Here is an 18,674-nt window from a genome sequence, read left to right on the forward strand (position 1 = left end):
TTCAGAACTGCCTGTCACCTTGGGGAAGCATACATCAGCCTTCAAGGAATTATGTTTCCTGCTAGTTGTAACATACTCAGGGATCTTCTAGGTTCACCAGAGGCTTTTTGGACCACCTGAAGTGAAAGACACATTGCACAGTCCTTTCATATCTTCATGAGATGGTCCTTTTGTGTCATTTCCACTATGCTCAAATTTGCAGGTGACATCATCACTAGAGGAGTTAGAAACATACAGGGGGACAGGACCAAACTGCAAGGTGACCTGGACTCCTAGAGACATAAGAACAAAGAAAATGGCAGGTAACGAAGAGATACTCAGTCCTAATGCATGCGAAGACTGAGAGGAAGGATACAGGATAGATACAAAATGTCAGAGGAGGGAAGTGGGATTCAATCACTCCTGTTGCATGAAAGTGAGTTTATTTTCACCTTGTCTCCTTAATACTTTTTTCATGTAATAATCAAACACTGCGTTTGCCTCTGCATAGTGCATCTGCATGTTTTCATATCTGCTACAAACACACTTAGTCCCACCATCAATTTCTCTCCACCTTGAGCTGTTTACTCTTCGGTCTACAGACTGTTCATCCCCACTCCCAGCTCTTTTCCTGCTCTGATAAGCATCTCTTCCCTATTAAGTCAGATGCAAATGCTAACATTTTAGAATGTTCTGCATCGCTCCATGTGGCTAATGGCTGCATTTTATAATTATTAACTATTGATGGATATTTGGCTCTAATTCATATAATAGTCATATGCTATGAAGGGCCTGATGCTGGCTCCAGTTGAGGTAGCTTTGCACTGCTCAGGCAGTACAAAGCAGGCACAACTGGCTACTTGGAGGTGTTACCCAGCATATGAATTCCCAGGTTGCTGAGGGTCAGTATAGGCAGCATGGTTAGGGAAAAGGGGGCAAGGTGAAGGGATCAGAACTTCTGGCCAGTCCTCAACTACTGGAATGGCCCATATGGAGGACAGGCAGCAGGACAAAATAGTAGTGAGCTTGCTCTGTCTTGTGCCTGAGACCATCCTAGTGTCCAATTACCATGGGACCAGGGCAATATACACCTTTGTGCTCCCTGGGTTGTGCCAGAATCTGGCCACAAAATGGTGATGTAAAAAGTAACATCAATCCCATGAAAACCCTGTCTATCTAAGAACATAAGAATGGCCGTACCAGGTCAGACCAAAGGTCCATCTAGCCCAGTATCTGTCTACCGATATGCAAGGTGCCCCAAAGGGAGTGAACCTAACAGGCAATGATCAAGTGATCACTCTCCTGCCATCCATCTCCATCCTCTGACAAACAGAGGCTAGGGACTCCATTCCTTACCCATCTTGGCGAATAGCCATTTGTGGACTTAACCACCATGACTTTATCCAGTTCTCTTTTAAACACTGTTATAGTCCTACCCTTCACAACCTCCTCAGGTAAGGAGTTCCACAAGCTGACTGTGAGCTCCGTGAAGAAGAACTTCCTTTTATTTGTTTAAACCTGCTGCCTATTATCTGTATTCAGGTGTCTGTTTTCATCCTAACACAGCATACTATGCTACTTCTACCACTGTGATCCAGCTTGGGCAAGCAAGGAAGGGGGTTTTCAGAGGTGTGGGTAGTTAGCAATATCTGTACCCAGACTATAGTTTGCAAACAGTTTCAAGTTGTAAACAGATACTTTCAGACAGTGACCCTTATTTTAGAAAGAAAGAACAAAAGTAAAGCTCTCCCCAACTAAACTGAATGCACCCATCTATACGTAACTATGATTTCAAATGTTATATTGCAGTTTTGTCTTTTACATTTTTTTCCTCTCTCCCCTTCTTCACTGAAGCTGGGATCCCAGTTTAGCTATCTCTGGTAGGAAAATGAGGATTATTTAGAAGTAACAGTCTTGGCCAAGGTTAGAGGGGAGTAAGAGTAATACAGAGCATTTTGAGGTGGGGCTAAAAGTTAGTAACCATTAAGGGCAGGCAGCTTAATGTTCACACAGCTCCAGTTAGAAGCCTGTGGAGTTCATCTTCTGTGGGTTTTCCCAAAGGCCCCATGGCAGTTGGGGCAATCACGCAATAGGAGTAAGACCCCGTCAATGTGGGGACCAGAGAAGTTGCGACATTGCTGTGTAGTTTAAATGTTAGGGCACATTTTTAATTTGCTTAGCAACAACTAGATAAATCATTCCTGAAGAACATGTTGTTATAGAATCATAGAAATGTAGGGCAGGAAGAGGGACCTCCACAGGTCATCAAGTCCAGCCCCTTGTGCTGAGGCAGAACCAAATCAACCTAGACCATCCCTGATAGGGGTGTGTCCAGCCTGTTCTTAAAATCCTCCAATAGTGGGGATTCCACAACCTCCCTAGGAAGTCTATTCCAGAGCTTAACTACCCGTGCAGTTAGAAAGTTTTTTCCTAATATCTAAACTAGATCTCTCTTGCTGCAGGTTAAGTCTGTTACTTCTTGTTCTATGTTCAGTGAGCACAGAGAACAATTGATCCCCATCCATTTTTATTTTTATTTTTTTAATTTTTATCCTCTTTATAACAGCCGTTAACATATTTGAAGACTTATCAGGTCCCCCCTTAGTCTTCTTTTCTCAAGGCTAAACATGCCTCTTTTTTTTTAACCTTTCCTTTTTGTTGCTCTCCCCTGGACTCTCTCTTCGATTAATCCACATCTTTTCTAAAGTATGGCACCCAGATTGGACACAGTGCTTTGGCTGAGGTCTCACCAGTGCTGAGTAGAGAGGGACAATTACGCATGACTTTCCTGTTATTACACCCAGATAGTTTCAGCCCTTTTTTACAACTGCATCACATTGTTGACTCATATTCCACTATATGTGATCCACTATAACCCCTGATTCCTTTTCAGTACAACCACAGTGCCAGTTATTCACCATTTTGTAGTTGTGCATATGATTTTTTCCTTCCAAAGTGTAGTACTTTGCACTTGTCTTCATTGAATTTCATCCTGTTGATTTCGGCTGAATTCTCCAATTGATCAAGGTTGTTTTGAATTGTAATCCTGTCCTCCAAAGTTTTGCAACCCTCCCCAGCTTGGTATCATCTGCAAATTTTACGAGCATACTCTCCAATCCATTATCCAAATGATTAATGAAAGTATTGAACAGGACTGGGCCCGAGACTGCCCTAATGGGATCCCACTAGATACGCTTTTCCAGACTGACAGTGAACTATTGATAACTACTCTTTGAGCATGGTCTTTCAACCAGTTGTGCACCACCTCATAGTAATGAGGTTTGCTATTCCTTACAACCCTATTATCCTCTAGGTGCTTACAAATTAACTGATTAATAATTTGTTCTAGTATCTTTCCTGGTATCGAAGTTACTGACTGATCTATAATTCCTTGGGTCATCTTTGTTCCACTTTTTAAAGATAAGTATTTTGTTTGTCTTTCTTTAGCTCTCTGAGACCTCACTCATCCTCCATGAGTTCTCAAAAGATAATTGCTAATGGTTTGGAGATTGTTTCAGCTAGTTCCTTAAGTACCCTAGGATGAATTTCATCAGGCTGTGCCCATGTGAATACATCCAACTTATATACATATTCTTTAATCTGTTCTTTCCCTATTCTGGTTTGAGTACCTTCCCCCTTATTGTTAATATTAATTGTGTTGAGTATCTATTTGCCATTAATCTTTTTAGTGAAGACTGATGCTAAACAGGCATTAAACATCTCAGCCTCCTTGATGTCATCAGCTAGTAGTTCTCTTTGCTTCCAGAATAGAGGACCTACACTATCCCTCATCCTTCTCTTGCTCCTAATGTATTTAAAGAACCTCTTCTAATTGTTATATCCCTTGCTAGGTGTAACTCAATTTGTGCCTTAATCTTTCTGATTTTGTCTTATATGCCGTGCTATTCTTCTGTACTTCTCCTTAGCAACTTGTCCATGTTTCGGTTTTTTGTAGGATTCCTTTTTGACTTTCTGGTCATTAAAAAGCTCCTGATGGAACCATATTGGCCTCTTACGGTTCTTCTCCTCTTTCCTTTGCACCAGGACAGCATGCAGGTGTGCCTTTAACATTGGCTTCTTGTGAAACTGCCAGCTCTCCTGAACTCCTTTTTCCCTTAGATTGTCTTCCCATGGTACCTTACCTACCATTTCTCTGCGTTTGACAAAGTCTGCTTTTTTGAAGTCCATTGTGCTTATTCTACTGGTCTCACTCCCTTCCTGCCTTAGCTGCACTTGTTGGGTTGCCTGGAGACTGACTCTCCTGCAGGCCCTGATCTCTGACAAGCAGCCAATGGTCAAGGAAATCAACATCATTCTAGCAGTGTTTCCAGAACATAGGCTGGGCTTGTCTGGCTACTCCGATAATGTGTGGCCCAGTAATATGATCCTGTAGGGTGGTGAAGGTGGATGCAGGTATTTCTGTGCCCTCCAGCTAAGGAGGATGGTTACAAGAGCACACAGCATGTATCTCCTTTGCCCCGAGCTGAACATAAAAACAGGTACCTGACACTGCAAACGGCAACATTCCTTAGAGATTCCAGAACGCGGAACAAAGAAAATACAAGTATAATCTTTATACGCTAGCTGGGCTTGTGAAATAAAACATATTTTTGAGTGTTCAGATGTTTGAACTAGGGCTGGACAGTACCCGGAATTCCTGTTCTGCTGGAAATGCTGAAATGTCAAAAAAATGTCATTCTGTGTTTAAACGAAAACTCAAGATTTCAAAATGCCACACAGAATGGGAGTTCCAAAACCACATTTAGGAAAACATCCCAAACAGATGAGACTCATCAGCCCACCTGGAGATCCAACAGCCCTGCTTTGATCCCTGCTGCACTGCCAGGGGACTGGCTGTCACAGAAACCCTGAGAGCCCTGATTTGAGCTGGGACTCCCAGGGCTTCCAGAGTTGGACTCAGAGCTTCCAGGTTCCCTGCCTGAGGAATCTGTGTGTCTCTTTTGAACTGGCATTTTCCAACAGAAAATTATTCAGCTGGAAATCTTCTGACCAGCTCTAGTTTGAGCCACTCAAAATGCAATTCTGCATATGAGCGAAGATAAGAGAAGAAGAGTGGATGGCAGGAAGAGGAGGAGGGTGGATGGGATGAAGGAGAGAATGTAGCAGAAGACCAGAGGGATAAATAACTGATTTGTCATGAATGCCGTCGTTGCGCTGTTCACAGGCCCAGTAGGCAAAATAGCTGAGGACTCAGTGGTAGTGAACTTGAGTTAAAGTCCCTTAAAAGCTCTCATTAAGTGAGGGGACTGGAACAGAAAGCCTTCACCTAACTCGTTAACCTGTGAGTCTTGCCCCTGTTTATAAAGGGGGGAGGAGATGAGAGGAAAGGCAGAGAGTGGACATAGCAGCCTGTCAGGGCTGACAGAGTTTTAGAAGAGAGAGTGAACAGCCATGTGGGCATCAATTTCATCAATCTACCTCCTCTGCTTTCCCCACACTAGGAGGTTCTTGCTACTCATCTCCTCTCCCCATGGCTCTTCATTCTCTCTCACTCCTTCCTTCTGCCCAACTAATAAAGTCAAACAAGCTGCACGGCCACTGCCAATGGCCCCAGCACGTCAGTGCAGTAGAGGCAGCATGGCCTAGTGGGTAGAGTGCTTGATGAACCTGGCGACCTAGATTCTATTCCTGATTCTGCCACTAACCTACTGGGTGACACTGGGCAAGTCACTTACCTCTCTGTGCCTTAGCTTCCCCGTTTGTAAATGGGGAGAATGATATTTACCCTTTATTGGGTAAATCTAGGTGTTTTGCTGGATTGGGACCCGAATGATCTCAGCAACTGGCAGGATCTAGTGCCTGTTCAGAAAGCACTGGGGACACCTCCCATGAAATCAGTGGGGCTTGAGACTTATTGGTATTGACTTCAGTGGAATTACTTGCATGTTTAAAGTGCTTTGAGAGCTACTGATGAAAGTACTGTGTGAGAGCTAGGGATTGTTATGTGGCTGCCAAAAAGATGCCACAGATAAGGTAGCAAGCACTGTTTCCTGAGACTCAGAAATGATGAAGTCAATGGTGGTTGCTATGGGCCCATGCAGCCTGTGTCTCAGCATTCCCCTGGCTCTCCAGGGTACATGTGCAGTAAACACCATCACAGTCAGGGCCTGCTCTCCACCCCGAGTGTGCCTGCTCATTCCACCAGGCCGCTGTTGCAGTTATGTACAGTTTATTCAGCAGTATGTAAACAAGGGGTTAAACCCTCCAGTGTAGCACAGAGATGCTTGCAGGTGTCTGGTTAAAAACAGGCTATCTGTGTGCAACTAAAGGGAAGCACAGAAGACGGGGATCAGAGCTGGCGCTTCTATTAGGCGACCCTAAGCGGTCGCCTAGTGTGCCAGGATTGGGGGGAGGGAGGCGGCATTTTGTGCGCTTTCCACAGGGCACATGGGAGCTTCCGGTTCTGCTCCCGTTGCGCCGCCGGACTTCTCCCGACGTGCCGCAGAAAACAGCGGCCAGCAGTTGAGCAGCTCAATGACTGCTGCTGTCACCTGCGGCATTTCAGCAGAGGGTCCTTCTTCGACGGGGCGATGGGAGTGGAACTGGAAGCTCCCGTGCGCCCCATGGGAAGCACACAAAATGCCGCCCCCCGAATTCTGCCTAGGCCGCCAGAAACCCTGGCGCTGCTCTTGACGAGGATAAGGTGTTTCTGGTAAGAAGACAGGTTGTAAGTGTTGCACTCAAGTGGAAGGGAACAAAGAGACGCTGAACCATTGTCTGTTTGCTGGGGCCTTTGTTAACAACAGCTGCAGTGTGTTCCCCAGCCATTCTCATCCCCATGAGGCAATCAATAGGGAGATCAGGCTGAGGGGAGGGAGAATTCGGCTAACCCTAGGTTAGAACCTTAGGGTCTAGATCAGGGGTCGGCAGCCTTTTAGAAGTGGTGTGCTGAGTCTTCATTCATTCACTCTAATTTAAGGTTTTGTGTGCCAGTCATACATTTAGAAGCTCTCTTTCTATAAGTCTATAATACATAACTAAACTATTGTTGTGTGTAAGGTAAATAAGGTTTTTAAAATGTTTAAGAAGATTCATTTAAAATGAAATAAAATGCAGAGCCCTCCAGGCCAATGGCCAGGACCCAGGCAGTGTGAGTGCCACTGAAAATCAGCTCGCGTGCCATCTTCTGCACCTGTGCCATAGATTGCCTACCTCGGCCTAGAGCCAGTCAGCCCCTACTGATCTTATCCACTGCATAGGATCCAGGCCAGAATGTGTACTCATCGCTTACTTTCCGGCCAGCACTTGCCTTAGTGTTCCCACTCTCTAATGGGACAAAGCCCAGCTATGGTATCATAATATGCTCTATGCACAACATAGAGTGAGAGGACGGTGCTTCAGAGGTCCCGTGAGCGAGTTCAAGATCCAAGCATTAGATTGTTCTGTTAAAATCCAGATAGCCCTGGAAACTCCGAGATGGATGGCTAGGATTGATTTAGGGCTCAGTCTAGACAGGTGCTGAGTTCTCAACCCACACTGACTTCAGGGGACTTGTCCCTTGCTCTTTCCTGCAAGCTGGTTAGGGCATTCTGGTCCTGATCCAGCAAAGCACTCAAGCGTATGTCGTTAAGCAAGTAAATAGTCCCGTTGAGTACAAAGGGCCTAAGGTAGGAACTTTGGGACCTGGACATGAGGTATGGTCCATATAGAGACCCAAATTCAGCAACAAATCAGTTAGAAACCCAGTTCCCAATCCTTCACACAGAACATTGCAGTTCACTGAGCACAGGGCATTCAGGCTTCAAGAATCCACAGGATGTAGGCACAAGGGCACAAGAGAAATTCAAGGCACAGGGAGGATAGAAGCTGCATGGGGGAAGGAAGCTGAAGAGATAGCAGGAGACAAGGGGTAGAAAGAAGGGTTTCCAGGAAGGATGGGCGGCCAGTCTTTCTAATAGCCCCGAAATGACGGTGACTGCTTTGACCTTAATCCACCCCTGCGACCATTGCTTATAGCAATTTTTCTGTGGACTGCTGTAATATTAAGTTTGGCAGAACTGGGCAACTTTACTGAAAATTAATTTTCATGGTATTCTTGGATTTGAGCAGGTGGGCTGGGACCCCAGATTTACTCACAGCCACTATTTCTCTCCACCCAGGACTAGCTGCAAGCATGAAAATAATTTAAAGTGACAATATGGATGGCTGCTGGCACTAAATCATCAACAGGTCTCTTTGGAACAGTTCTGCTGCTTTTTTATCTCCGCCTGGGTTTTCCCTCTCCCAGTTGCATAGTGGCACAAATAAATGTCAGCCCCCAAAGCTATACTTTTTTTTTTTTAAAGGCACAAGTGAAAAATGTAACAGCTCTCTCCTTTTCTCCTGCTTTATTAACAGTCCCTCTCTTTGAGAAGACATATATTGCAGAGGATTTCAAAATGCTGCTGCTGGAGAGAGAGAGAGCTGCAACTATCCCACCCCTCTGCCTGGCTCCTGCCTGTAGCTTTAATAACGGAAAAGAATAGGACCCTGCCTGCTACTGATGTCAGCAGCTGGAAGAGCTGCGGAGGCTCTGGTGATATCACTGGAAGACGCTAGCTCCACCCTTTGCTTCAGCCTCCGTTGCCCACGTGGCCTGGGACGTCAATTTTTGCATGGCAGCCTCCAGGAAGCAGTGACAATCCCAGGTGAGGCAATTGAGGAGTGCAGAGCCCAACGGCATCCTTTGCATGCAGGAGACAGGGCGTATTTTGAAGCCCTTCGCCAGGTGCACAAGATGGGAAGCTCCTGCGCTAAGAGGGCTGCAGGGAGGAGGGGGGAAGAACCTGATGGTGCTAAACAGGGTGACAAAGAAAGACCCAGTGCAGGGAGATGTGTGCAAAAAGCCCCAGGGGTGCTGCCCTGTGGGGTGCTTTCGACTTTTCATGTTTGCACAGCTGGCTAGATAAATCCAGCTTCTGTGTGTCTTACCCAAACAGAGCCTACTTCAGACTGCAGCATTTCAGGCTCATTTGCCCAGACACTGTGTAATAGGAAAGAGGAGCTGAAGCATGAAGTCTTTATGTATGGGATCCTGTATGGCTTAAGAAAGCAGATGCTGTGCATTGGGAAGTCTGGACTATGTCTCTGTGTATAGGGTTTGTGTGTGTGGGGGAGGGGATAGGAGGGGAGGTGTTGTAACAGTTGCTGATAACTTTGTCAGTTTCAGCTCTAGCCTTTTCTTGGTTTATAGAACAGAGGAGGGATATTAGATTTTTGTCTTTTAAAAGACATTGCTACATTTTATTAATATATAGTCTCTTTTAATACCAAAGTTATAGACATCACATGTGCATATTGGTATGAAAGTAAATGTTAGGCATAGTTGAGCAATCTGGCCCCAATAATCACACATCACTGATACATATATTTTGTAAGCTTAGTGCTAGATATCGATTTTCTCTAAAGGGCTGCAGTCAATGCAGATTCCACGTATATCCTGCCCCGTGGAAGAATAGAAGCCTTTCATTTAGATTATGACAAACACTGTCCCTGAGGCTCAGCTATCATGGAGATGAATGTGGTGTGAATTATTAATGATTATTACTATTATTATTTTTTTATTTACTATTTGTATTGCCATAATGCCTAGGAGCCCCAGTCATGGAGCCGGGCTGTGCACAGAACAAAAAGACAGAATATCTAGGGCATGAAATAAATACACCGTTTGAACTGACAATGGTAATAGTCCTAGAATTATTATTTTTAGACAGCGTCTGCCTTGGAATCTGAATGTCAATATTTTGTGTGCATTTCATTCTTTTATAACACACAGATTATACCATGATTTATCAACAATCCTAACCCTCTTCCATGTCCCAGCTACTAACAGCTATTCATTAACTTAATATGGCTACTCAGGAAAAAAAAATACATGGTTTTTAAACTGCTAAGAGTAGGCTGTAATTCGTTTTTAATTTCAGACGCATGGGCATAAAACAGAAATAAAAGGTGAGTCGCGTGGTGTACATTTTCAAAAGTGACCAGTGATTTTTGGGGTGCTTAAATTTTTGGGTGCACAACTTGAGATCGGGGGGGGCTGGAACAATTTTTATAGAGGGGGTGCTTGAAAGCCTGGCATTTGGTTGCTATTATTACTTCAAGTCTGGGTGGAGGGAAGTGCTGCACCCCAAGTTGCAGTGCCCATGCTTGAGATGGTTTAAAGAAGCTTGATTTTCAGAGGGTTGGTGATCAGTACTTTCTGAAAATCTGGCCCCTGTAAGGGATCCAAAATCACATCAGTTTTGAAAATTTAGGCGCACCTCTAACCTATGTGCTATCCTGTAAACACATGAGAACTTATCTTCTGCTTCTACAAACCTTTACTAATGGGCTCAACGTTAAGCCTGTGAGTAGTCATTGACTTCAATTTAAATTACTTGCATGTTTAAAGCTGAGCATGCACAAAATGTCTACAGGATTGGAGTCATAGTGACAGACCTTCCAGCTGTATCATATGCATTTGTGCAAACAGATACTGTTACATTTTGTCTTGTACTCAGAAAATACTCAATAAATCAGAGTTGCTGAATAGAAATTAAAAACAAATCTTCAATAATATATTGGGGCTAGACATGCAAGATTGCAATCCAAACATTACCTGCTTAATGTGGTAGGATAAGTTATCTCTGCACAATAGAGCCATTAGGTACTGTCTCTCATTTTATGAATGGTTTCCTGGTGCTGTCAGTGAAGACCCTTCTGTCAAGATAGGAAAAGTCTATAGATGACTTGACCAAGGATGATAATAGATTAAAATCTTTTATGACAGGAAAATATGATTTGTCCCATTTTCTTTGTTCCTTTCATCCAAAATGAGTTATTTCCAAAATAAAGCTGCATGATATAACCCTCCATAGAAGACAAGCACCTGATCTGCCATTTTTCTGCACAGAAACTTGCTTTGTATGTTTAAGCTGTCAGTGCACGTTTACACACACATTCTAAGCAAGAGCAGGCTTAAAGCAGAAATCTACTGCTGAATATGGATTAGAGATATAGGCTTAGCATTTTGATAAAAGAGACGTGAGTCTATTTGATGATTTAAATTAGAAGAATGCACAGTGCATTGGGCACTAGGAAGTCCTGAGAGCTAATCCTGACTGCCACTGACTCGCTGACTGGCCCTACTGATGTTACTGCATCTCTGCCTCAGTTTCTCCACTGTAAAATGGGGAAGGGAACACTAATCTACCTCATGGGCTTGCTGTGAAGCTTAATGTCTATGCAATGCTTTGAATGTGTAAGGCTATATATGAATGCCGAGGATTAAATTATTATAACTTGATGACTGAATACAATATCTGTGAGGTCACTGACATTACATGCTGGACCACCAGTATACAGTGTATCCATCAACAGATTAACACAAGAGAAGTATAAGAGAGATAGCTAGCACAGGGTATGTCATACTTTTCATAGGGTCAAGACCATCTTAATAGAGCTCATGTCTCACGGATGTGAACTTCCTTCCTCATAACCACATAACATCTAAGTAATAACTGCAGCAGTTACTTACATGGGAAAGGAGTATGAAAAAAGTGTTGAAGTTGAGACTGAAATTCAGTGGGTGTTGGGTGTCTTTGTTTCACTAAATTCCTTTGAAAATCCCAGTCTTAATGTATTTTTAGCTGCTTTTCTTGCCGTATAATAGAAGATGGATCTAAAGAGGATGCATCTTCTGAGCTTCCAGCTGTCCATGGACCACCATCAAGTGCTATGCAGACCACCAGTGTGCATGGACCATAGTCTGAGCATCTCTGGTCTAGAATCTTAGGTGGAAGTTTCCTGTACTGTAACATTTGTGCTTTCAAAGCTGTGCATTGTGGGATAAGAAAGTTTATTGTGGCCAAAGTCTGGTAGACCATTAATATTTGCCCTTTGCTTTCTCAGGCACAGCTGAGCTTGTTACGGGAGAGCAAAGGGCCAACTGGTATTTGTTCCATCAAAGGCTAGAGGAATCAGGACTGGAGGGGAAAGCTACAAAGAGCAGGTAATGTGGCTATGGTTATTTGATGGCTTTGAAACATCAAGGTAGATGATTTGGTTGCATCTTTCACTAGTGGGACAATTACTTTAATTTCAGTGCCTCTTGGTTTTAATCACTGAGTGAGTAAATAATTACAGAGAAGTGATTTTAACTTAACACATGATTATATTTACTGCTGAGGGGAAAGGTCAGCTATGCTTTTAAAAATACAGAGTGACCAGGTTAAATGACCCTCCAAGGAAACAATGAAAAGAATTCTACTGGAAACTTGGGGATACTTTAAAATGGTTACTTAGAAAGCAGGAGTTACTGATGACATCCTTCATATGGGTTTCACTGCTAATAGATCTGAGTTTCTAATATTGCACTGCAGACTTTTTGTTAGGGTTGTGCTTGGGAACAGTCTTTACTGCCTTCTTCAGAATCTTTTGCTTGTCACTTGCGGGATGCATTAGCAGTTAATCAAACCCTCGTTCTTTGCTTCTGTAATCAGTGTATCACATCAGTTTCTATTTCAGGCTTGTGGGGACAAAGCACATGCCTAGAAAGGGAACTGTGTCCTTAAGAGTTAAGGGAAGGGTTTCCTTTCTTTTTCTAACTGACTCTCAGATTGTTTCTGTCTTCTTGTGGGCATCTATCATCACTGAAGGGAAATGATCAGCTCATTACATGGGACAGAAAAGAGTGATCAGAATAAGATACTGTACACCATCGTGTACAAACAGTATATAGCTTGGAAGATTGTGGAAATAGCTAGAGGGTGAAATCCTGGCCCCATTGAAAGTCAACAGGATTTTTGCCATTGGCTTTGTTGGGGCCAGGATTTCACCCAGGGTATGTATTAGCATTTGGGGTTTGTTTTCTCTTTTTTCCTTCCAAAATATATTTGTAGAATAAAAATACTGTGCCCTACTGCAGACAGGCAGAAGAACAACTCACAAGCACCACGTGTGGCTTGTTCCCATTGGTTAGGAGAGGAAGGATGATCATGTGATTAAGGTGTTGGAGTGGGTTCAGAAGATCTTGGGTCAAGTCCTGACTCAGCCACAGACTTCCTGTGTGACCTTTGGCAAATCATTTAATCTCAGTTCTCTCTGTAAAATGGAGAGCCTACTATTTCATTTCTCTCACCCTTTTTTTATTGTCTTTCTATGTAGCTTGTAAACTCTTTAGGGCAGGGACTGTCTTCTCTTATGTGTTTGTGCAGTGACAAGCATGAGGCCCTGAACTCAGCTGGGGTTTCTAAGTGCTACTACAGTAGAAATTGTACATTAAAATAATAAGTGTTTGGGACTTTTAAAAATAGATTGGGTAGACAAAAATGTGACTGACTAAGATCCATCTCTCGTGTGCCATTAATTTCAAGCAGGGATTCACTGCATAACACTGCCTTCACTGCATGACACTATTTGCACAGGCCCTAGGGAAATGCAATGCATGAACTAACTGAAGTTAGAGACAGAAATGCAGAATTCCATGTCTGTGTCCGTTTCATAGCTCAGATCTACACTACCCACTTACTTTGGTATAACTACGTCGCTCAGTGAAAAATCCACATCCCAAAGCCATGTGGTTATACCAACCTTAACTCTGTCTACACGGGGCAGGAGGGTTATGTAGGTGGGAGAGCTTCTTCCGCTAGGGTTGCCATTGTCTGGTTTTCGACTGGAACACCCAGTTGAAAAGGTACCCTAGTGGCTTTGGTCAGCGCAGCTGATTGGCCTGTTAAAATTCTGGTTGGCAGTGCAGCCGGGCTGGTAGGGGAGTCCTTACCAGGCTCTGTGCAGCTCCTGGGAAGCAGCAACATATTCCTTTGGTTCGGGGATGGTCACGGGCGTTCAGCGCGATGCCCCTGCCTGAGTGCTGGCTCTGCAGCTCCCACTGGTTGGGAACCATGGCTAATGGGAATTGAAGGGGTGGTGACTGTAGGCAGGGCAGCATGCAGAGCCACCTGGCCACCCCTGAGCCAGAGAAACATGTCACTGCATCCCAGGAGCCACCTGAGGTAAGTGCTGGGCTCACCCCCTCCGAACCCCCTGCCCCAGCCCTGAGGCTCCTCCTGTACTCAAACTCCCTCCTGGACCCCACACCCCTCCTGCCACTGTGCCTCAACCTCCTACTCCAGCCCTGAGTCCCCTCCCATACTCTGAACCCCTCAGCCTCAGCCCAGCGCCCCCTCGTGCATCCCAAATCCCGCATCCCTGGCCCCACCCCAGAGCCTGCACTCCCAGCCGGAGCCCTCACCCTCTCCCAAACCCCTGTTCCACCCCGAAGCCCCTCCCACACCCCAAACTCCTCATCCTTGGCCCCACCCCAGAGCCTGCACCCCCGACTATACCCCAATCCCCTGCCCCAGCCTGGTGAAAATGAGCAAGTGAGTGAGGGTGAAGGAGAGCGAGCAACAGAGGGAGGGAGATGGAGTGAGCGAGGAGCGAGGCCTTGAGGCAGAGGTGGACAGGGAGCAGGACAAGGGTGTTTAGTTTTCTGTGATTAGAAAGTTGGCAACCCTACCTCCTGCCCACATAACTACCTCCTCTCACGGAGGTAGACTTATTAAGCTGATGGGAGAGCTCTTCACCAGAAGCGCTACAGCGGCACCAATGCAAGTCTGTAGTGTAGACCTGCCCACAGATTTCAAGGCCAGAAAGGACCCTTATGATCACCTGGTCTCACCTTTTGCCTAACACAAGCCAGAGAACCTCACCCACTAATTTCTGCCTCAAGCCCGTAACTTCTGCCTGAGCTGTGTTTATTTTTGCTAACACAATAAAACAGGTGGGGATTCACTGCATGACAAACGCTCATGACGAGTTGGCAATGGGGTCGTCTGTGCCAGAAAGGATGGGTGCCCATGGTGTAAAAAGTCCTGAGCTATTAGTTCCTTGGATGATAAATCTTCTTTTTAAAATGTCCTTTAATAGGGCTGCACAAACTAGAATGTGAGGGTAAATAACACACCAACGTGAATGCCTTGGTGGATAACCTTTTTATATTTAATGGTCTGTACCCTCATTTACTTCTTGACTGGGACCGTCAAGGTATCGTCTCCGTCCCACCTCCCCCTTTGCCCCTCTCTTGTCCTGCTATCCCCATTTAAGACCCTGTATAGCAGCCACTATGCTCTGGTTAAGGAAAGACTAGGCAAGATTTTCTTCCCGGTCCAGTGCCATACAAGCTGTGACTATCACCATTGCACTGCAGCTCAACCCAGAAAACTGCACCCTTAAGTGATTTATATGGGTGCAGCAAATGGACAGAGCAACTCAGGGCAGTCAGTGCTTCTGTAGAATATAAACTACAATGTCTGTGCACAGTAGGGTGAGGTAAGAACTAAGGGCTCATTCCTGCATATGGAACAAGCCATGGCTGTGTGCAGACACCACAACCCACAGTGGGAATTGAACCTAGAAACTTTGGCATCAGAACTGCCAATCTCTACCAACAGAGCTAAAGGCGAAGGTATATAGGGCCTGGTGCCAGCGCCTAGAAGGAGTGCAGCTCATACATGCTAGGCCAGTGTATCGCACAATTGCCAATTACAAAACCAGTTTCTCCTCCCTTGGTTTTCACACCTCAACTGCTAGAAGAGGGCCTCATCCTCCCTGATTGAACTAACCTTGTTATCTCTAGCCTGCTTCTTGCTTGCATATATATACACTTGCCCCTGGAAATTTCCACTACATGCATCTGACGAAGTGGGTATGCAGCCATGAAAGCTCATGCTCCAAAACGTCTGTTAGTCTGTAAGGTGCCACAGGACTCTTTGCTGCTTTTACAGATCCAGACTAACACGGCTACCCCTCTGATACTTTACTGATGTGAGAAAACATTTGCACAAGTGTTTATAATATCTGATCCTAAAGGATTAAGCCTCATCTCTCAGCCTTAACATTGGCCAAAGAACAAAAATGGGAGACAACAAGGAAAACAAGAGGGCAAGAAGCTGGAAACCGGAATTATGAGGCCTGATCCTTGCCCTGTTGAGACCAAAGTTTTGCCACTGAGTTCAATGGGAAATGGATCTGGCCCTTACAATCCACAGGGGCTAGTGTAGAAGTGCTAAGACAGTGTGCTTAATTTGTATTGCAGGTAGGAATATGAGTCCCAAGATTACTACAGAGCTGCTCAGGCAGCTGCGACAGGTGATGAAGAGCTCCAAGTACGTCACAGAGCCCATCCAAGCCTATATCGTGCCGTCCGGAGATGCACACCAGGTAGAGATTTCAGTATTAAGGATATTTCCTTCTAGAGGAAAACTAAAAGTCCATAGATGGCTACAGTTACTTTTTGGTTTGCGTGTTTCAATAATTCCAATATAAAAGCTTTGATGAGCCGGGGAATGATGCAAAGGGGAGCTGTAGATGGAGTTTCTAGAGTCTTTTTTCTGATGGTCAGTGTTTATTTTTCTGTAGGAAGCCAACTTTGCTGGGTCTGCTTTCTCCAGGGAAGCCCATGGCCTACAGAGGGGAGCATACCAAAGAAATGGCTGCTCTCATCCTGGCCCTTGTAGTGTACTTTCGAGAGCTAGAGAGCCCTAACCTGCAGCTCTCGCATGGAGGGGCTTCTGGGGTAGTAGTAGGGAGGGTAGCATGCTGCAGAGACCGAGGTCCCCTCCCATCTGCAGACCTGGATCCCTGTGTGCCAGAGTTACTCCTCTCTGCATCAGCCGGAGATGGTGACCCTGGGGCCCGCTGCGTGGGTGTGTATTTTCATGGTTGTGGGGATACTTGACTCTCTCCAGAATATTAAGATTGTCTTGATCTGCTGTAGTTGTTTAGCCCAGGGCAACTTTAAAATGTTGAACCCCTTCTTGCCTGCATAAATGTGTACATGCGGTGTCCTCAGTCTTCATCCGAGCTCTGTTTAGAGAGCATCAGAGTTCCTGGGGGGCGGAGAGGATCTTCTTCCCTCAGCCATTTTCAGAGGTAGAGGACCTGACCTCTCTCACCTTCCCACACCTGGGGTTGGAATTTACCCCTGTGCAAAGTGGGTGTGAAATGCTGCCGCATCAGAGTATTTCACACCCTTTTTGCACAGGTGCCCGTTATGACACAAAGTGCAAGGCACTGGTGAACGTGGCTGTGCCCTGGGAACACGTGCGTCATACGTTTCCCTTTAAATAGATCAGCTCCTCAGTTCTGTGCGATGGGTGAGGGGCTCCCCTGCAGCTGCTACAGTTCTCGCCTTTTGTGCCTGAAGCTACCTCTCTGTCTGTATGTAACTCCAGTTACTTTTTGCTACCCTGGAACTGTGGTCATGTGAGTTAAGGAATGTGACCTGCAGGATTCCTGTTTTTTTTTTTCCCTTCTCTTTTGGTCTTTGCTACAGTGAATGCAGTAATGCAAACAGCCCTGCATCTCTGCTTCCTGCTGGACAAGTTCATCAGGTTTCTTCACAGAACTAAACAGTCTGAATGGAATTGATTAATGAAAACAGCTAATTATACAGCTTCATGACTCACATGTGTCATGGTGGGTTGCCTCTGCAAGGTCTTCTCTGCAGTGGGGAATTGCCCCAATTTCAGCCATTGGTGAGCTTCACCAGTACAAACCCGCAGTGCAGACCAGGTAAACCACCCTAAGCTGCAGTTTCCAACAGCCTGAGTCAAGCAGGGGTTCACAGCATCCATGCAAATACTAGCTTTGGTTTTCTACATTTGGGACTCACACTTGTGCTGCGCCACCAGTGACTGAAATAGAAGCAAATCAGTAATGCGGACAAGGCCTGAGACGGGGGGAATTTTATTCCATTTCTTGATTGCTCAAAGTACCTGCATTTTGCTGACATTTTAGGGCCCTGATACTGTGACATGCTGAGTGCCCTACCTCTCCTGGGCTTTGGTGTGAATTGAGGTCTCCCAGTAGGTTGCAGCAACTTGTCTATGTAAGCTCTAAGATTCCTGCAGTGCTTTTAGTACAGAACCTGACATTAAGGCTAAAATAATTTTTTTCCCCATTGTGTTATAGACCTAATCAGATCCCCTAGCTCTCCAGGTTTACTTGTCCTTTTAGTTCCATAGACATAAAAGCACAGAAGCGTATAAACAGAGGACTGGAAGGAACCTCAAGAGGTCATCTAGTCCATCCACCTGCACTGATCCCCCGAGACCACCTCTGACATGTGTTTGTCTAACCTGTTCTTAAAATCTTCCAACTCCAGGGATTCCACAACCTCCCTAAGTACCTGTTCCAGCACTTGACTATTCTTACAGTTAGGAAGGATTTTTCTAATATTGAATCTAAATCTCCTTTGCAGCAAACTAAACTGATCTTGTCCTGCCTGCCGTGGACTTGGTGAACAATTGATCACCGTCCTCTTGATAAGATCTTTTACGTATTTGAAGACTGTTATCCGATCTCCCCTCAGCTTTCTCTTCTCTAGACTAAACTTGCCCAGTTCTTTCAGTTCTTTCCTTTTAAGTCATATTTTTCAAACCTGTTTTAACATTTATTGTTCTTTTGGACTGTCTCCAGTTTGCTCACCTCTTTCTTAAAATGTGGTGCCCAAAACTGGACACTGTACTCCGGCCAAGGCCTCACCAGAGCCGAATACAGCATAGTTACCTCCTGTGTTTTACATACGATACTCCTGTTAATACACCCCAGAATGATATTTGCCTTTTGCACAAAAGCATCACATTGTAGAGCTCTTAAACAGAACCATCTTTTCCTAGAATCGCGGAATCCAATTTATATCTTTTCCAGAG

General features: G+C 44.9%; 1 protein-coding gene across 4 annotated transcripts in view; it reads left to right on the plus strand.

The window, feature by feature from the left end:
* The first annotated feature begins 8,556 nt into the window (after positions 1 to 8,556).
* XPNPEP1 (X-prolyl aminopeptidase 1) overlaps positions 8,557 to 18,674 on the plus strand; it is a 44,911-nt gene continuing 34,793 nt past the window's right edge. Inside the window, exons 1-4 of one of the 4 annotated variants that reach the window (XM_032773671.2) lie at positions 8,578 to 8,627; positions 9,903 to 9,930; positions 11,872 to 11,971; positions 16,058 to 16,182. In XM_032773671.2, the coding sequence (XP_032629562.1) occupies positions 16,066 to 16,182 (117 nt within the window). In that variant the 5' untranslated portion in view covers positions 8,578 to 8,627; positions 9,903 to 9,930; positions 11,872 to 11,971; positions 16,058 to 16,065. Of the gene's footprint in view, positions 8,628 to 9,902; positions 9,931 to 11,871; positions 11,972 to 16,057; positions 16,183 to 17,361; positions 17,440 to 18,674 lie in introns of those variants that run through there. The other 3 variants (XM_032773670.2, XM_075061370.1, XM_032773673.2) reach the window with 3 other exon arrangements.

Source organism: Chelonoidis abingdonii, unplaced genomic scaffold (genome assembly GCF_003597395.2).
Source record: "Chelonoidis abingdonii isolate Lonesome George unplaced genomic scaffold, CheloAbing_2.0 scaffold0027, whole genome shotgun sequence".
Lineage (NCBI taxonomy): Eukaryota > Metazoa > Chordata > Testudines > Testudinidae > Chelonoidis > Chelonoidis abingdonii.